The sequence below is a fragment of the Acomys russatus genome, chromosome 8, assembly GCF_903995435.1.
Source record: "Acomys russatus chromosome 8, mAcoRus1.1, whole genome shotgun sequence".
NCBI classification, from domain to species: domain Eukaryota; kingdom Metazoa; phylum Chordata; class Mammalia; order Rodentia; family Muridae; genus Acomys; species Acomys russatus.
Genome location: NC_067144.1, coordinates 21992453 through 22012666, shown reverse-complemented (window position 1 = coordinate 22012666; position 20214 = coordinate 21992453). Strand labels below are relative to the sequence as shown.

The 20214-nt window shown below is 42.8% G+C and overlaps 1 protein-coding gene and 1 pseudogene across 2 annotated transcripts in view; one reads left to right on the top strand and one right to left on the bottom strand.

The window, feature by feature from the left end:
- Positions 1-20214, bottom strand: part of Gsk3b (glycogen synthase kinase 3 beta) — a 148577-nt gene that overhangs the window by 68654 nt on the left and 59709 nt on the right. For both annotated transcript variants that reach the window (XM_051149897.1, XM_051149898.1), the window contains exon 3: positions 8703-8786. In XM_051149897.1, coding sequence (XP_051005854.1) covers positions 8703-8786 — 84 coding nt within the window. The remainder of the gene's footprint in view (positions 1-8702; positions 8787-20214) is intronic.
- Positions 2437-3067, top strand: LOC127192677 (eukaryotic translation initiation factor 1A, X-chromosomal-like; annotated as a pseudogene).

Sequence of the window (20214 nt, the reverse complement as noted above, 5' to 3'; positions counted from 1 at the left end):
GATGAGCCCGCAACAACAATGCAGGGGACAGGGGTCTCAAGGACCTCAGGGACTTGCTGCTCATCCAGGCTAGCCCCAAAATCAAGTCCTGCCTTCAGTGAGGTACCCTGCCTTAAAAAGTGAGGTATGGAACAAGTGATGCCGCACCCCTGCACACACGGGCAGGAACAAGCATGCGCGCACACACACACACACGATTTCACTGGGTATAGTGACTCATTCATGAAACCCAAGCACTTGGGATGCTGAGGCAGGAAGCCTGCCGTCAGTTCCAGGCCAGCCTGACTATAGGATAAGACATCTTAAAAAAGGAAACTAAAATAAGAGAGAACAAACTGGAGTGGGAAGGAGAAAGAGAGAAGAGAAAGAAAAAAAGAGAACAAGAGATCTCACAGGAAGTACAGCTCAGCAGTGCTCTGCGCCATGCTGAGAATGCACAAGGCCATGGGTTTTGATCTCCAGCAGCGTGTGAGCACACTCGTGTAGGCACAGGAACGTGACACATACACACACACACACACACACACTCACCATCCCACCTCCACATAAAGACCTCTAATCAATAGCAGCTTGACACTTAGGGGAAAAAAGAAACTAAATACGAATCTGAAAAGAAAATAATTTCAAACATGTAAGCAGAGATAAAATAGATAATAGAAAACTATAATCAACAAAAACCAGAAGTGGGTTGGTGGGTTGTGGGAGAGGGTGTGTGTGCACATGTGTGCAGCACGTGGAAGCCAGGAGCCAGCCTTGGGAGCTACTCTGCAGGGTCTCTCACTGGCCAGGGAATCTCCAGTCGTTGTGGGCACTCCCCAGTCCAAGCTGCCACCCCACTGGGAAAATTAAAACACATTTAAGTGAAAACAACAGAGACAAAAGAAAAATAACTAATATTTTAAAAATTAAAGTATACACTATTAATCATAAATAAGAGACCTATAACAGCATGATAGCCTGAATGAAATGGAGAATTTCTTTTGAAGCCTAAAAATGACCAAACTGATGCAAGTTAAATAGATGAACACACTTCTAATGCAAGACTGAGTAACTAAAAAACGTCCAACAAAATGAATTTCAGCATCAGAGTGAATTTTGAAGAATAAATACAAAGTTCAAGAATAAATTTTAAAAATCATTTATAGAAGAAATTAACAAGCGTATAAAACTCTTTTCCTAAAAGCAGAAGGGGAAACTGTGCATGGCACCGTCATGCCCCTGCGCACACTGCTCAGGACAGGAGGAGGGGGAACTCTTGGCCCATGAGTTTTGATAGTGGCCTTGAAGATTCTAGCTCAAAAGAAGGAGGAAGATAAATAAATACAGAAGAGGAAGAAGGAACATTTCTTAGCTCAGTGAGGGCAATGATATCCTAATACCAAAGGCAGAGTTAAAAAAAAAAAAAATCGCCAGAGAATTACAAGCCAATACCCTCTATATAAATGCAAAAAATCTTCAACAAAATATGAGAAAAATAATATCCAAATTTAAAGGATTATATACAATAACCAACTGGAATTATCTTAAGAATGTAAGAGAGTGATTCAACACCATCACTGATAAATATGGTCATCTCAACTATTACAGTTATTTAATAAAACTAAGCTCTGCTTCAAGAAAACATTAAAAATGTGTACAAATTAGTTATGACAGTTACACAACTTTACAAATGTAACCCATGTTCTTGAATTATACACTTAAAAGATGACTAAAGGACCAGTGCAAGGGCTCAGCATGTAACTGTGCCTGCAGGCAAGCTTGATTGTAGAAAGAATATCTTGAGTATTGTATGGACACATCAACTATCAACTGAAAAAAAAACACCTATGGCTTACAGGAAAGGGTAGAATAGAAGGTGGGACATCCCGTAGGAAGAAAAGATTCTGGGATAGAGCCAGGCGCAGGAGGTTCGCCCTGGAAGATGTGAAGACAAGCACATGATACCTGAGCAGAAGTAAGCAGCCACCTGGCTGAATATAGATTAGTATAAATGGGCTATGAGCTAGTCAGAGAAGAGCCCAGCTATATGGCCCGGTATTTGTAAATATATTTGGAGTCTCATGAGTCATTATTCTGGGAGCTTAGAGGCAGGAGGGAAAAGATGCACCTGATGTTCGAAGGTCAATCCTAGAGAATCAAATCAAAGGAGAGCATCAGTTCCTACGACTTCACCTCCACACATGTACTACGGCACCCCAGCATCCAACACATACAATAAATAAGTGTAATAAAAACATTTTCGGCCTTAGAGCCCAGGGAGGGCGGGAGGCCGGGGGAGGAAGAGGGCGGGGAAAAGCTCAGCCCGCTGCAACGCCATTTGCCACTGCCGAGCTTGGGCACCGGCGACTCGAAGCACAGGTGACCAACTTCAGCCAAGCACGCTTCTTGGCCTCCCGCACAGCCTGCATCCCGCGCGCTTCTCAGTGTCGCCTGTCGCCCATCGGAGTCACCGCCATCCCTGCTGCCCTCCAGATCACGATCCCACACGCTGCCAGCTAGTCTTTTCCGCCATGCCCAAGAATAAAGGAAAAGGAGGTAAAAACAGACGTAGAGGAAAGAATGAGAATGAATCTGTAAAACGAGAGCTGGTGTTCAAGGAGGGTGGACAAGAGTATGCTCAGGTCATCAAAATGCTGGGAAACAGCGATTAGAAGCAATGTGTTTCGACGGCATAAAGAGGCTATGCCACATCAGAGGGAAACTAAGAAAAAAGGTTTGGATAAATACCTCAGATATCATATTGGTGGGCCTCCGAGACTACCAGGATAACAAAGCCGATGTCATCTTAAAATACAACGCAGATGAAGCTAGAAGTCTCAAGGCATATGGCGAGCTTCCAGAACATGCTAAAATCAATGAAACTGATACATTTGGTCCTGGAGATGATGATGAAATTCAGTTTGATGACATTGGGGATGATGATGAAGACATCGATGATATCTAAAATGGGCTCAGCATTTTACATTCCAGTCTTTCTGAAGATTGTTTTGCAAGTTTGGAATCTGGCTATAGACTTAAAGGAAAAGTTTTCACTATCTTGATTGTAATTTGTTGAGGCAGACTTGATTTGATAATTAGGTCTTTCAAAACTGATAATATCATAACTGATATGCTAAGCCCATTATGTTCATTTGATTTAACGGTACTCAAGACCATGTAAGAAAAAAAATACAGTTACTGCCTTTCCTACTTTGGCCCCTTCCAGTAAGTAAACGGATGTTTTTGAATTAAAAAAAAAAAAAAATTTTTTTTTTCAAATGGAAGCAAATTTTGTTACATGTATTTTTAAGGCATCGCATTGGATAGGAAGAAGTAAAGTTATTTCTATTTGTTGATGATAAGATGCCATAAATTTTTAAATTGTAAAAAAAAATTTTTACTTTTAAAAAGCTACTAGATATGAAGGCACAATAACTATCCCCAAAATAAAGATCCTTAAAATAACATAAAATGAGACTAGAGAGATGCCCTCAGTGGTTAAGAGCATTTGTTGCTCTTACAGAAAACCCATGAAGGCTCACAAGCATCCATGATAACCCCAGTGCAGATGACATGACACCCTGACCTCTCCCGACTACCTTAGGCACCAGGCATCCATGTGCTGCACATACATACACACAGGTAAAAGCACATGGGCAAAAATTAAATGCATTTTAAAAAACAAAATAAATCCTAACTTCAAATGATATTATTATCTATGCTGAGCTCTATTTTAGCACTTAAAATTTTTTTACCCTTGGAATGTGTGTGTGTGTGTGCGTGTGTGTATACATGTGTGCACACATGTGTTTAGGCCAGAGAAGATTGTTAACTGTCCTGAGCTATCATTCTCTGTCTTACCCACAATGCTGGGATTAAGGCGTGTGTAGCCATGCCTGGTTTTTATGGGGATGCAGTGGTTATAAACTAAGTTCTTAAGCTTTCAGCAGCACAGCTAGTACCCTCAGCCACTGAACCACGCTGCCAGCTAGCACTCAGTTTTCCAAGAATATCTAGGATGCTTTCAATAAATCATCTACAAGGCTAAGTAAACACTGACTCGAGAGTTAGACTAAGTGCTGAAGAAACAAAATTGATTAAAATCTAGGAATGCTTTTGAGAATGACATATAGTAAAGAAGACCTAGCTTTTTTTTTAAATTGTGGTAAAAATTTAGAAAATATCATTTAAAAATACATGCAAGATATTTTAGATAAACTTTGGGAGGTTATAAAGGTAGAAAGGGATGAAGTAGTGGAGCTAACTGATGAACTGAGATAAACTGAACAGAAACCCATCTAAAAAGACCAGAGAGATGCAGTGTAGAGGAGACAACCTGCAGAGCCTCTGTGGGGACAGAAAAGATAAAGCATGGAGAGCACTGTGCTTGGGCAAGGCTGGGACACAGCCGCCCTGACGGAGCAGACCGAGGCAAGCTCAGCCACAGATAGAGCCTCCGAGCTGGAGAGCTGGCTCGGTGGTAAGACCACGTGCTGCTGCAGCTCCAGGGAATCCAACATCCACTTCTAACTTCTGCAGGTGCCTGGTCTGCGCGTGGTTCTCATACATACATACAAACAAAACTCATAAAAAGTAAATACACATAAAAAATAAGGAGACCGTCTAAATCATGCTAAGAAATACGGAATTTGCTTTTGAAGCAAAAGAAGTGAGTGATAAAATCAGAAATCTACCTGCTGTTATTTTACGTTAGGGACAGTTGCAACTTCCATCTCCAATGGCCATTAATCATTAACGTCCTTGCTGAGAGCAGACACTGAACCCCAACACAACGATAAGACTCTTCTCATTTGGCAATAGTAAGCAGGAGGTATTAACTAGAACCCGGGACTCCTAGACTCAGAACACGGCTTTACCCTGAATCATACAGTTCTGTGAAGTGAACTACAGCTAAGGGCAGGCATACAGCTGTTTCCACAGAAGAGCTACTTTGTTCATTTGGTCTATCGCAATACTTCATAAAAATTTCATGAGCATGATTTCTATAGCCACATATTAAAGTGGTTTTTTTAAAAAATCACTATTCTATAGACTTGAAATTCATAAAAGTATTAAGTCTAAAATTTCAAAGCACTCTAAATTCCCACTGTTACCTAATCAAGGGAAAGGCACTATTCACTCTCGATTAGAGCTCCTAAGATGTATATGGTGACCTACAGCATGCTTTGCTTACCACAGCATACAATAATCCCAACAAGCATGCTCACAGTTCTGACCCCGCCCTGGCTGAGTAACCCTTTCTGGTTGCAACAGCTTGCATTTCTCTAGTTACAAGCATCTAGCTGATTGCCTAAAGGAAAAGTCTTTAAAGCTGTGGGCAGGGGGGCTAGAGACATGGTTTGCAGAAGAAAAAGCACTGTGGTCCAGGTTAGATTCCTAAGCCCCACATAGTAGCTCACGAACTCTGTAACTCCAGCTCCAGGGGATACGATGCCCTCTTCTGGCCTCCCAGGGCAATGCCTGCACACGGTGCACAGACATAAAACAATAATGAATCCTGCTGGGCGTGGTGGTGCACCCCTTTAATCCTAGAACTCAGGAGACAGAGGCAGGTGGATCACCAGCCTGGTCTACAGAGAGAGAGTTCCAGGACAGCCAGGGCCACACAGAGAAACCCCGTCTCAGAAACAAACAAAAAACTTAAAATTTGTTCATTAAAAATATGAATCCTATCTAAGTCTACCCAGATCAGAAATGCACTTTCAGACAAAACCTGAGGTATGAGGTTAGTTACAACTCAAAGGTTAAAAATAATAAGCAGGTCAAGAGCAGCGCTGTGTACTACAGCTCGAGAACAGTCTGTAACTCCACAAACTAAGACACAGTAAAGCAGTGTGTAGTAAGCTTCAATGTGACTGGATACGCAACCACGTGAAGACGGACGTATGGAGTGAGATACGAGAATTGAAGTCAACAGTGACAACAGTGACAGAGGAGGTTTGTTATCTGTTAAATTCCCAAAAATGGAGTGATAAAAAGCCTGGAGTAGGTGCTGGGAAGGTGACACAGGTTAAGTACACTGGCTGTTCTTCCAGAGGACCTGAGTCTGGCTCCCAGCACTCACATGGTGGCACACAACCATCTCTAACTCCAGGTCCAGATGATCTGACGTCCTCCTCTTTTGGGCCCCCACAAGCACTGCACACCCATGGTGCACAGCATTATAAGTAAAATACCCATAAACATAAAACACAAAATCTCAGGAAAGAAATTAAGCACAGAGTGATAGGCTACTGAGAAAGAACATGAAATATTCAAGCCAGATAGGGAATCTGCACCAACATTTAGAGAGCTAGAAAATGGGGGGTTGGTGGGGACGGAGGCAAATTAGGTCAAAACCTAACCAAAGGAAAGTTTAGAGACCTAGGAAATTGAATTCATATAGATTCAAAGACAGAACACTGAGGGGGTAGGGGGAAAAGATAATCCTACAGAGACACAAAAATCCAGAGTCTAGAAGGAATGGAACAGAAGAAATTTAGAAAGGGAGACTACTTCAATAAGTATCTTTATTTTGCTCAAAAGTTGAGATATGTGATAGTAAAATTAATTTTTAGCAGAGATTTTCTGCTTTTCGTATAAACTTGTGTTAGAAGCTTTTCGGCATCTGTAAGAGCAGTTGTGGTAAACAGAAAACTGAAGGCAGTAGCAGGAGGGAGGAAATCACCCTCTGCCAGTCAGCTTGCAGTGAGAATGACAGAGCCCTCCTGCCAAAGCAAAGCCTGAAGAGCTAGCTGCTTAGTACCCAGCAGGCCTCCTGTTCTGCCCTTTAATTTCGGAAGTTAAATGTGTTAACATTTACAAAGAATTTAAATAATGTCTGCTACCCGGTATATTTATTAAAGCAAATAGGACACTGTTTTGGGGACTTTTTGGGAGGCATCTGCAAATCAATCTGTATGGTATGTAGCAGATGATGAAACAAGTAAGTCTGACCTCCCCTCTCCTCTCGGAGCACTATAATGTCTAGCATCTAATAATAAAGAAGTCATGGGGATACAAAATTCCATTATAAAAATGCTGCGGACATAGCAGATGGCTCTGTAATCTTATTTAGAAAGGGACAGGAAAAAGTAAAGACGTGCCAAAATAAATGGGCAGTATGGGCAGTTTGCTAGATTGAGAGAAAGGAAAAGTAAGTAGTGTTGACCGGTTGGCTTTAGGAATAGAAGAACTCCAAACACTTTTTGTGAGTTTATAATTCCTAATGTAAGTAGAGGGATCTTAAAAGTAAAAGAACTAAGAAACAAAGTGTTAGTGTTAGATTCGTGCTAATTATGATTAGTAAAATGCTATGACAATAATTATAGATCTGTAGACATGGACATCACAAACATGAATTAAGTATCTCTTGGATTATAGGTATGAGATAGGAGCAATATATAAGGACACCTAAATAAAGTTTAGTGAAAATTATTACAAATGTTACACTAGAAACATTCTGTAAAGTTAAAAAGTAACATGTGCCTAACATTAGACATTACAAGCATAAAATATGAAGCCCAAAATATCAAGTGATCTCATTCAGAGTAATTAACAAACAAACAAACAAACAAACAAACAAACAAAAACCCTCAGGTGCCTTGGTTGTTACTTTGCTACTTGCCTTGCTTCTTCACTTCACACCAGTAAGGGGGAGACGCTGGGGCCAGGTGGGGGTGGCTAAGTGACAGGCAATGGTGGTGAGGACAGTGACAGGCAGCCAGAAAGAGACTAAGAAGTACCCTGGCGCCTCCTAAAGACACCAGAGAGGAGGAAGTGGGTGGCGTCCCAGCAGGCTTGTCCTTACTTTCACAGAATTAAACGCAGCCAGAGACAGTGACTACTTGTGAGCTCTGGAGAACTCTCAACACTGTCCCTGGCCAAGGAAAGGCCCCTGTGTCCCTTTCTCTTCTAATCAACTTCCAACTAACAAGGACATGATTTTCCTTCCCCTAACAAGCAAATGAACTATCAGAGGGTTCCACAAGCACATGAGGAACACAAAAATGTTAATAAAATTATAAATGTGTGTTGAGAACTGAAGACATGTTTACTTTACAGTAGAAACTCCCTTTTGCTCCATTTTTAAGGGGGCTTAGGGGTTAGGACAGGGCCACTGCTATGTGGCACTGGATGACCTTACACTTGAGAAAGTACGTCTCAACCCTTCAAGAACTGAGATTAGAGGCAGGAACCACCACAGCAAAGTCAGAAGATTTGCTTCCTTTTTATGTTGGGCCGGGGCTTGGGAGTAGGGGAGTGGGAAGATGGGATGGGAGTTGGGGCGGGGAGAAATGGACGGACGGACTCACATGTGCAAGAAGACAAGCCCCTGTCTGTGTGAGGAGGCAGACAAGGACATTCCGTACCCAGCTCTACTTATTACTCCCCTGAGACAGGTTCTCTCACTGCACCTGAAGCTGGGCTGGCAGGCAGCAATCCCCAGAGGTCTGCCCCATGCACCCACAGAGCCGGGCTGTAGGTGTGAGAAGCCATGTCAAGCTTTAAGGGTGAGCTCTGGAGACTTGAACTAAGTGTCTCCCCAGCGGTCCCAGTTAGTTCTTCTTGCTAACATTTCGTGCTATGATCAACACCACCCTAGGACTCGGAATCACTGGTTTGTGCTCTGAACTCTCCCAGTCAATTAGCAAAGCCGTTTGATGGAGGTGTGGAGGGGTGATTTTTAGCAGAACAGTCGGTTCATCCTTTTTCACACCTACCTTCTCACCACTCGAGTAGAAGAAATACCGCAACCGGACTATGTTACAGTGATCTAGCTTTCTCATGATTTGGAGCTCTCGATTCTGCAAAGCAAGCACATAAAATAAATATTTAAGGATAACAGCTACACATCATTATGACCAAGGTACTTCTAAAATAACACTAAGCATAGAAACAGGCTCTGAATATGCTGTTCACATGTATGGCAAGGCAGGCACATGGCGCCCGCCACACAGTTGTAACCCCAGCACTCCTGAGCTAGAGGCAGAAGGATCACGAGTTCAAGGCCAGCCTGGGCTACTCTACCTATTAAAAAAAAAAAAAAAAAGGAAGGAAAGGAAGAGAGAGCAGTACCGGCTGATGAGTTCTTTCCCATTACTCATCAGTATAACAAATATGGAAACTAAGGACCCGGGTTTCACTCCAGTATCTCAGGAGTATAGCATTCCCTAGATGATCTCACGTAGCTGTACTAGGATGGTCTGTATACGCATCAGCCAAGCCACGCATCCGACGTGCACTTGAACAGACAGCTACTGCTGGTCTCCTGCTCTGCATCCGACGTGCACTTGAACAGACAGCTACTGCTGGTCTCCTGCTCTGCATCCGACGTGCACTTGAACAGACAGCTACTGCTGGTCTCCTGCTCTCCCTAGTGTTCTTCACCAGCTGAATGACAGATCCACAGGGAGCATTACTACTCCCCAAACACAGCCTGCTTATCCTGTGCCACACAGCACTCAATAGCAGAGAGAAGAGATAGACAACACCAAGAAAGGTCCTACTCAAGAAACCTAGGGGCCTAGAATGAAAGAAAGGAAAAAAAATACTGTTATTTAGAGAAGGAGCTCATGCTTTATTACTGAGCTATATTTACATCCGAAGGGAATTCTTAAATATGGGAAGTTTAATAAGCATAGAGTGGTTCAGTGAGCAAGTACTTGTTACACAAACCTAAGACCTGGTTTCCAGTGCCCAGCACCCAGAAAAAGCCCAGTGGCGCCGTAAATGCCGGTAATCTCAGAGTTCATGGCACAGGTGGGCAGACCCTAGGAGCTCACTGGCCAGCCAACCTAGCCTAAATAGTTAGCATTCAGGTTCATGTGAGACACGGTCTAACTGAAAAAGGGGAGAGTGGCCGAGGAAGACAAAATGTCTTTCTTCAGGTACACGCACATGCGTGCGTGCACATGCGTGCGTGCACGTGCGCGCGCGCGCGCGCGCACACACACACACACACACACACACACACACACACACACACACAAAACCTCTCCCCCTGGAGTTGTTCTTGTCAGAGTACTCTTTATTTTTTATTTTCATTTTTTATTTTTTATTTGTTTGTTTTTGTTTTTTTTGAGACAGGGTTTCTCTGTGTAGCCTTGGTTGTCCTGGACTCACTCTGTAGACCAGGCTGGCCTCGAACTCACAGAGATCCACCTGCCTCTGCTTCCCAAGTGCTGGGATTAAAGGCGTGCGCCATCACTGCCCAGCTCAATGTCAGAGTATTCTAGTACAAGAACAGGAAATGTAAGACACATTCGAAACTGTGGGGCAAGAGCACTGCGGTTAAGTGGAGAGCACCCTAGGGGACAGGATTGAGATGCTCCAGAAACTCTAGAAAGATAAGCGAGTGGCATCATTAAGAGTAAGGGGGAGAAAACAAGACAAAAGGGGTTGGGGATTTAGCTCAGTGGTAGAGCTCTTGCCTAGCAAGCGCCAGGCCCTAGGTTCGGTCCTTAGCTCTGGGGGGAAAAGAACAAGGGGGAGAAAGGTAGACGATAAATAAGTTCAGAGAGAGGGGCAGCAGCGGCGTAGGCAGGAATAGTGAACGCCTCATCAGCCATGGTGGGAAATTCAATTTCCCTTCAAATGTGAATGGAAGTCACTGGGGACACCGGCAGGTGAAGTTATGATCTGACTTACCACGCTCAAGAGTGTTCTAGAACTTGAACAAAGTAAGCTTTGATAATAAGGGGCATGAGCAGTCATGCAGTAGAAAGGAATGGAGAATGGGATTGTTAATGAAGAAGGAAAACAATGTTCTTAGAGCTATGAAAGAGCTTTAAAAAAAAAATGGTTGTTTATCTCAAAAGTTGCTAAGAGATTAAGAATTGCAATATGGCTAATGTAAGATGCCAACTTGAGAACAATGACGCCACAGGTTCCTGAGCCTGCTGCCGAGGATGCGGGAGGCCAGGGGAGGGTGCTGCCGGAGAGTGAGCAGGTCAGGAGACCGCTCTCCGCAGACACCTGCACAACACACGCCCGGAGACCCAGTGTGACCTCAGGCAAAGTAAAAGGAGCCGAGAAGTGTGTGAATTTCAATGTATTTCCCAACTCACATGCACACTAAGTACCAAAAGTTAAGGAACCCGTCTAACTACAAAGTGTTAAACATAATCTCTCATGAATGACATAACTGATTAACTGAGCCAAGAAATTAATTCTAACGCAGAATTAAAGGGCTAATTACTATGGGGGGGGGGGAACCTCTATAGACTACAACCCGGTAAGAGATTAATAAAATAAAATACAATACTCTAAAAAGCAATCACATTCACAAGGCTTTTTTTGGGGAGGGGGGTGAGGGACGGGAGGGGTTCAAGACAGAGCTTCTATGTTACACAAAGCCCTAGCTGTCCTGGCCTTTCTTTGCAGATCCAACTTGAGGGGCCGGAAAGATGGCACAGTGATTAGGACACCTGATGTTGTTGCACAGGACCCAGGTTTGGTTCCCAACACTCATATGGTGGCTCCTCTTCTTGTCTCCATGAGCACCAAATGTATACATAATAATACAGGCAAAAACACTCATGCACAGAAAATGAAAATAAATATTTTTTTAAAAAATCAGACTCTAGAATTGCTACAATATAAAAAATACTCCACTTAAAACATTGTAAAGATAAATAAACAACTCTAAACAAATTACACACACCAGGAAAATAAGAGTGGGACTTGTTGGGAAGAAGGAGGCTTTGTGGCTTGAAGGGGTGGAAAGAGACGGAGTTAGGGGTTAGGGGTGCCCAGCTTAATAGTATTACATACATGTATGAAACTGTCAAAATAAGGAAAGGATATTTGTTAAAGACAAAGGGGTGAGTACGTTCTACAACGGAGAGACAAAACCAACAAAGAAAAAGAAACTAAGCAAAATGGCACCAGCAGCCCTTACATGCGACTGCATAAAGTATGAGTGAATTAAGCACACACTCAAAACAGAGATCACCAAACTGGACTTCTTGTTGTTTTGGTTTTTTTAGACCGTATTTATCTGTGTAGCCCTAGCTGTCCTGGAACTCACTATGTAGACCAGGAATTAAAGTGTGTAACACCACCATCTGGCTCAAACTAGACTTTTTTTTTTAAAGCTCTAAATACATTTCTATTTATAGGAGATACAATTTAGACTGAAACACACAGACCATTTCAAAGACAAACTATAACCTAAGAGGCCCTGGAGTTTTGATTTTTTAAAAGATTTATTATTATTGTTATTATTATTATGTACACCTGCAGGCCAGAAGAGGGCATCAGATCACATTAGAGATGGTTGTGAGCCACCATGTGGTTGCTGGGAATTGAACTCAGGACCTCTGGAAGAGCAGCCAGTACTCTTAAGCTCTGAGCCATCTCTCCAGCCTGGAGTTTTGATAGTATGTCCTGTCAATGATGACTCACTGTGTAACAAAGCTCCTCCTTACCCATCCGCCCGCCCACACACCACAATGTGCACTCTACATTCTACTGAAGTTTTCCTTCATGTTCTAGAGCAGCAATACCATCTGCTCACAGTTCAGGCCCCTGATCATATTATTACAAGGATGTCTTGACCTTCGTAAACTACTTAGTTCACGTTTCCTTCACCATCGTCAGGCCAGTTACAGCTGTCCCAGCACACATTCAACGCTTCTTATACCATGTAAAAATATTTTGAAGTTTATTGCATTTTCGCATGTATTATTACAACTACAGGTCAATGCTGTTATATAAAACAAAGTATCTCAAAACTTTCAGAACTTAGGGTTTATATTGCAACGATGACAGGCAGCAATATATACCCTACCTAAGCAACTTACTACAAATTCCTTAAGAGCAAACATTGAACTTGCTGTCTTTGTTGATCAACTAGCATTGAGAAGGGAACAGAGAGGGAAGGCAAGTAGAATCTTAGATACAAAATACTTATAGTTGTAGTAAACAAGTTAAAAAAAACAACCCAGCTAGCTATTCAAGACATACTAAATACCATACCAATGAGAAAACCTGAAGAACACATTTCAAGCAAAAGTTGCTTTTCTTTTTAATAAAAAGACATTAAAATACATACATCTCGAAAAAGAGTGGTTTAGATATATAGTCCCTGTAAGTCACGTTAGGTCTTGACCCCAGCTGGTAAATCCAATGGCTAAGAGTGGGTCCCAGGGGCTCTGGACCCATCGATGGGCTGGCCCTTTATGGATTCCTAGGACAACTGGGAGGGGGCTAGCTGCAGAAAGGTGCTCTGGGGAAGCGTGCCCTGGAAGTAAGTGCTTGTCCCCGCCCCTTCCTGTATTCACTCCGCCTCCAGGAGAGCAGCTCAGCTCCATTACCTCAGTGATGAATTATCAAGCAGTCAGCTACCCTGAACCAAACCTGCTGAAACCATAAGCCAAAGAGTCTCTCTCTCCTTTCCGTGTGTCTGTCAGGTGTTTTTGTTACAGCAACAAAAACTAACAAAGAGGCACAAAGGTTTCTGTTCACTTTTACAATACCTTTATACCTGACGCCTTAACACTAGGGAGGGAGGGGAGGAGGAGGAGAAAGGGAGGGAAAGCCGGAGGGAGGCTGCTGGCTTGCCAAGGGTTACTTAGGAACCATTATGTAAAACCTGGAGAAAGTTAACTTTCAGGTGAGGAAATAACCAGCAAGCTCAAGCCTGTGGGTGTAAAGTAGGCAGCGTGTGTCTGTCGATCATCTTTTCTTCTCCACCAAAGTCTGCTCTATTGGGAGGTCTCTTCCCTCATCACGAGAAAGCTCTGCTGTTGCAGCAAAACAGGATTCACCTCAAAGACTTTGCTTACAAGACTACCCTCCCTAAGCATAGCTTCTGTAAAAAAATAAAATGAATATTATCTAAAGATGACTCAGTTTAATCCCTGTCTAAATATTTTATTCCATAGGAAAATCAGATGTCCCCCACATACTCTACAAATGGCTTTTAAGAAGAAAATCTCAAAATAACTCCCGGTCGACAACCAGGGCTACAGTGAGGGAGAACTGCTAAGGGAAGTCAGGCTGGCTTGGAAGTTCTTTGGGAAGCAGGAGAGGAAAGTTCAGCTTGGTCTATGTTCACCTGAAGTGAGAGACACTGACAGTGAAAGGCCCAGAAAGTACCTGGGTGTGCTCCTAGCTCCTCTGCAAGAGACTGGTCCGCATGGCTCCTGAGCTCACGAATGCCTACAAACATGTGTATGAAGTAAGAGATGCCCAGCCTTGCCTGGACTCCCAATTAGAAAACGACAGTCGATAAACAACAGCAAGAGTAAACTGGAAAGCCTGAACAGTGCTGTCACATCGCTTCCTTGATATTTTAAGGTATTCAGAAAGAGCTCTGAGGCATATGTACACCTAGTGCACAAGTAATCATGGAAAGGAAGAAAATGAAGACGTTGTAAGAGAAGAGCCATGAAACTAATGCCTTCTATGAAGGACCAGGTGGCAAGTGCTTCAGGCTGGCAAACCATATGGACTTTGCTGCAACTACTCAAGTGTACAGCTACGCTGGAAAAACAGCCATCAACAAAATGAAAAAGAACGGACATGACCACATTCTAACATAACTTTATTTTTTGTTTTAAAAAAACACTAGAGGCAGGCACACTGTTTACTGTGGCTCTAACAAGAAAGAAAAATCCCCGATATCCCTCACCCCTAGCACACAGGGAATTTTATAGATTAATTTAATGATACATGTTCTAGAAATTAAAAAAAAATTATTTATTATGTATGCAGTGCTCTGCCTGCATGTATGCCTGCAGGCCAGAAGAGGGCATCAGATCACATCCTAGATGGTTGTGAGCCACCACGTGGTGGCTGGGAATTGAACTCAGGTCCTCTGGAAGAGCAGTCAGTGCTCTTCGCCTCTGAGCCATCTCTCCAGGCCCCATGTTCTAGGAATTTATAATAATATTTTCCTTTAATGCTACTATAATCAGTACATAGAATATTGTAATTGTAAATTGTGGTTATAAAAGAACCAACTGTGTAGCAAAGAGAAAGCAGAGGATTTTTATTACCTGTCAGCTGCAGTGAATTCAAGAAGACACGAATGAGGTTCTTGAAACCCTATTTTCAGAGGCATTAGCATGAAGGTAATAGTGACTTGAATGCATTCCTTAAGCCCTCCATCTGTAAGTCAGTGTAACTATTAGCACTAGTGATGACACCAGTGGCTACAGGGACATGTAGAGCCAGGCACTATGCTAGCAGCTTCCTCTCCATGGTTTACACCGCTCATGCTGGCCACATCACCGTTCCCATCTTAGAGCGGCTGCAAGTATAGACGGGTTAAGAAAGACGCTAGCAGGGGTGGAGTTGGCTCAGCAGTTAACAGCATTGGCTGCTCTTCCAGAGGACCTGGGTTCAATTCCCAGCACACACATGGCATCTCACAACTGTCTGTAATTCAAGTTCCCATGGATCCAACTCACTCACACAGATATATATATACGGGTCAAACACTGATGTACTTTTTTTTTAATTACTGAAAAGAGATGCTAACAAACAGCAGAGGCAAAAATTCAGCCAGGCGTGTCAGAGGCATGCTCTGCATTATCACAGTGGAATGTAGCTCACTCTGGCGGTCGTATGTTCCTCTATGACTGAAAGGTACAGTAATAAAGAGGCTTCAGTACTCAGTTTATAACTCAAAACAAGGCAAGCAGACGTGCATACAGGGATGCTATACAATAGAACATGTTAAGTGCAATTAAAACAGTTGTATTCAAATAGAGTTCTGAAAGTATCTTTTAAAAACATATCCACCTGAAGAAAATTTACATCATTTTACATGAAAGGATACAAACTTAAGTTATGCCTTAGTTAAGTTTCAATACCTCTCTGGGACCACTGACTTTCTACTTAGTACGCAAAAACTTTATAGTTTCTCAGAAGAAATGAGAAAGTATTCCTATATGCCCCCCAACTAGAATCACACTAAAATCTCAGACTGCTGCGGAGACTATACTCTCACTGACTGGCAAGGTGCCCATAAGTGACAAGGGCAGGCGGCCATCCTCTTCCCCTCAGTGCTCTCTCCTGCTTCCTTTCTTCTCTCCTTTGCATCCTTCAAAACTCTTGGCTTCTAGCTTTCTCTACTAGCCTGTGAAGTCTGTAGCTTTAAAGCTGATGACTCCCCACTGAGTATCACCAAGCCAGATCTCTCCAGTGAATTATTACTTAACAACCTCCTTTACAGATCTTGTCATGTCATTAGCAAATTCCTGATTGCCTTTACCCTGCTCCACCCACAGCCTTCCCATCTCAACTGCTGGCAATCCCACTCCTCCACTTACCTAAGAGCAGAGCCTGCAGTACTGATCTGTCTCTCCCTCTCTCTCTGGCCTCACATTCCACCAGTTAGCTCTACTTCCAAATTATACACAGGATTTCAGTAATGACAATCTTGTGCATTTGTTCCCTAGCAATGAAATTCCTATTTATAAAAAAAAAAACCTACACAGGAAAATAAAAAATAACCTTAACGTAAGCAGCCACCAGATGTCCTTTACGGAAGGAAATGTCTAAACAAGTTAGGGACATCTATATCATGTAATACTATCATAGCTACTCAACAACACACCTAAATCTAAAAAAAAAAAAAAATTCTTTTTAGAAGATTAAAAGACAATCCCCAAAGTTACATAGTTATGTAATTCTTTTATGTTACACTCATACACTCCTTTAATAATTTTTAATGATGTGCTTATTTTATGTGAATGAATGCTTTGCCTCCATGGGTGTCTGTGCAGAAGATGGTGTCAAAAGTATTGACAGCTGTGAACTGCCACGTGGGTGCTGGGAACCAAACCCTGGTCCTCTGCAAGAGCAGCAGATGTCCTTGCACTGCTCTGCATCTCTTCAGATGGAAGGATACACTTTTTGTTGCCAGGGTTATATGGGATGGCAGGGGAAGAAGGAAAGTGTGGCTATAAAATATAAGGGTCTTTGTAATGCTGCTCAGCTTGACTGTAGTAAAAACACGAACCTACACATATAATAATCTGATAGTTAAGGGTCACTGGGTAAAGGCACTTGCTACCAAGCTTGAAATGTACATTTGATCCGTGACTCACATGGCAGAAGGAAAGAACTCCTGAATGCCCTCCTCTGACTTATACACATGCCATGACTTGTGAATGCCCCTACACATACATAATAAATTTCATGTAACGGTGTAAGTAACTGAAAAATCTAGTTCCCTCACTTACTTCAGGTGTTCCCTTAAAGGCCGCATTCTTATCCATCTTAAATCACAGCCAGCACCCCTTTACCCCTTTCTTTGCGTCACTCTTCAGAATAACAAAAGAGCTAACATATTACGCCTATCGTGTTTATTCGTTATTGTCCAATAAACCCAGAAAGACCATACTATGGGGATATTTTATCATTATACAACCTAAAACTTCTAACAATGTCCAACCCACACTGATACAGGCCAGCACTGTATATTTAGAAGAATGATAAATTACCCTCCTTTTAAAAAGATACAATACATTTTACTGAAGGAAATGTCACTGCGAGTATGAATATATAAGGGGAGCTAGAAAAAAAATTTAACAGTCCATCACGGTCGGAAAGCAAAGTAAGCAGTGTGTGAGGTGGCTGGGCGAACTGCATCCCCTTCAGGGAACAGTTATGAACAAGAGCTGAGGTTCACTCTCTATTTCATTCAGTCCAGACGTCACCTCATGGAGCTGAGCTGCCCTCACTTAGAATGGGTCTTACCTACCTCAATTAACCTAATCTAGAATAGAAATGCCATCACAGGCCTATCCAGGTTTGTCACCTACATGATTAGAGACCATGCTGAGGTGACAATCCAACCATCACAGATGCATTATTTACTGTCTCTGAATTCTTTTATTTGTAGACCCTCTTAAGTAGATACAATGAATAACTTCTGGCATCTTAGCTTTGTCAATGAATTGATCTGAAGGAATCCACCAGCCCTATCAAAGATCTCATTGCCTAACTGACCCCTACTACCAAAATGCAACCAACCAACCAGAAAAATCCCAGGTTTCCGTCTCCAGATGGAGGGATCAGCATTTCCCAGATAATTAAAAAATGAGGGTGTTTATCATTACTAGATAATAAATACTAAAAAAGCTATTGAGGCAAGAAAATATATGCTAAACTGCAATACGAAAACATTGAAAATTCAAGACTGATAAGAGGCAATAACTGAAAAACCATAACTGTGCTATGTAAATTAATATTAATTCTGGTATAAAAAGTAAGATGAACATATTAATAACTATAACCACAAAAATATAAATGGCCATATAATATATCAAAAAGTAAAATATGACATCAATAACATAAAAGCAGATGGAATTTTCATATGCAATATAAGTTATCAGCTTACGTGGTTCTATCTAAATACAAAGTTATCACACATACAAAAATTCTGTAACAAACCACAAAACAATTAAATTATCAAGCTGCAAACACAAGAGAAATAGAGTGGAACAAGAGAACTACTAAACAGAAAACAACAAATGTCCTTAAATTCCTGGTGGATTAAACTCACCAATTTAAGGCACAAGATGATGAATGAATAAGAAAAGCAAGACTCACTCACACACTGTCTACGAGGCTCACTCACACACTGTCTACAAGGCTCACTCACACACTGTCTACAAGACTCACTCACACACTGTCTGCAAGGCTCACTCACACACTGTCTGCAAGACTCACTCACACACTGTCTACAAGGCACACTCACACACTGTCTGCAAGACTCACTCACACACTGTCTACAAGGCTCACTCACACACTGTCTACAAGGCTCACTCACACACTGTCTACAAGGCTCACTCACACACTGTCTACAAGGCTCACTCACACACTGTCTACAAGACTCACTCACACACTGTCTACAAGGCTCACTCACACACTGTCTACAAGGCTCACTCACACACTGTCTACAAGGCTCACTCACACACTGTCTACAAGGCTCACTCACACACTGTCTACAAGGCTCACTCACACACTGTCTACAAGGCTCACTCACACACTGTCTACAGGGCTCACTCACACACTGTCTACAGGGCTCACTCACACACTGTCTACAGGGCTCACTCACACACTGTCTACAGGGCTCACTCACACACTGTCTGCAAGACTCACTCACACACTGTCTACAAGACTCACTCACACACTGTCTACAAGGCTCACTCACACACTGTCTACAAGACTCACTCACACACTGTCTACAAGGCTCACTCACACACTGTCTACAAGGCTCACTCACACACTGTCTGCAAGGCTCACTCACACACTGTCTACAAGGCTCACTCACACACTGTCTGCAAGGCTCACTCACACACTGTCTACAAGGCTCACTCACACACTGTCTACAAGGCTCACTCACACACTGTCTACAAGGCTCACTCACACACTGTCTACAAGGCTCACTCACACACTGTCTACAAGGCTCACTCACACACTGTCTGCAAGGCTCACTCACACACTGTCTACAAGGCTCACTCACACACTGTCTACAAGGCTCACTCACACACTGTCTACAAGGCTCACTCACACACTGTCTGCAAGGCTCACTCACACACTGTCTACAAGGCTCACTCACACACTGTCTACAAGGCTCACTCACACACTGTCTACAAGGCTCACTCACACACTGTCTACAAGGCTCACTCACACACTGTCTACAGGGCTCACTCACACACTGTCTACAAGACTCACTCACACACTGTCTACAAGGCTCACTCACACACTGTCTGCAAGACTCACTCACACACTGTCTACAAGGCTCACTCACACACTGTCTACAAGACTCACTCACACACTGTCTACAAGGCTCACTCACACACTGTCTGCAAGACTCACTCACACACTGTCTACAAGGCTCACTCACACACTGTCTGCAAGGCTCACTCACACACTGTCTACAAGGCTCACTCACACACTGTCTACAAGGCTCACTCACACACTGTCTACAAGGCTCACTCACACACTGTCTACAAGGCTCACTCACACACTGTCTACAAGGCTCACTCACACACTGTCTACAAGGCTCACTCACACACTGTCTACAAGGCTCACTCACACACTGTCTGCAAGGCTCACTCACACACTGTCTACAAGGCTCACTCACACACTGTCTGCAAGGCTCACTCACACACTGTCTACAAGGCTCACTCACACACTGTCTACAGGGCTCACTCACACACTGTCTACAAGACTCACTCACACACTGTCTACAAGGCTCACTCACACACT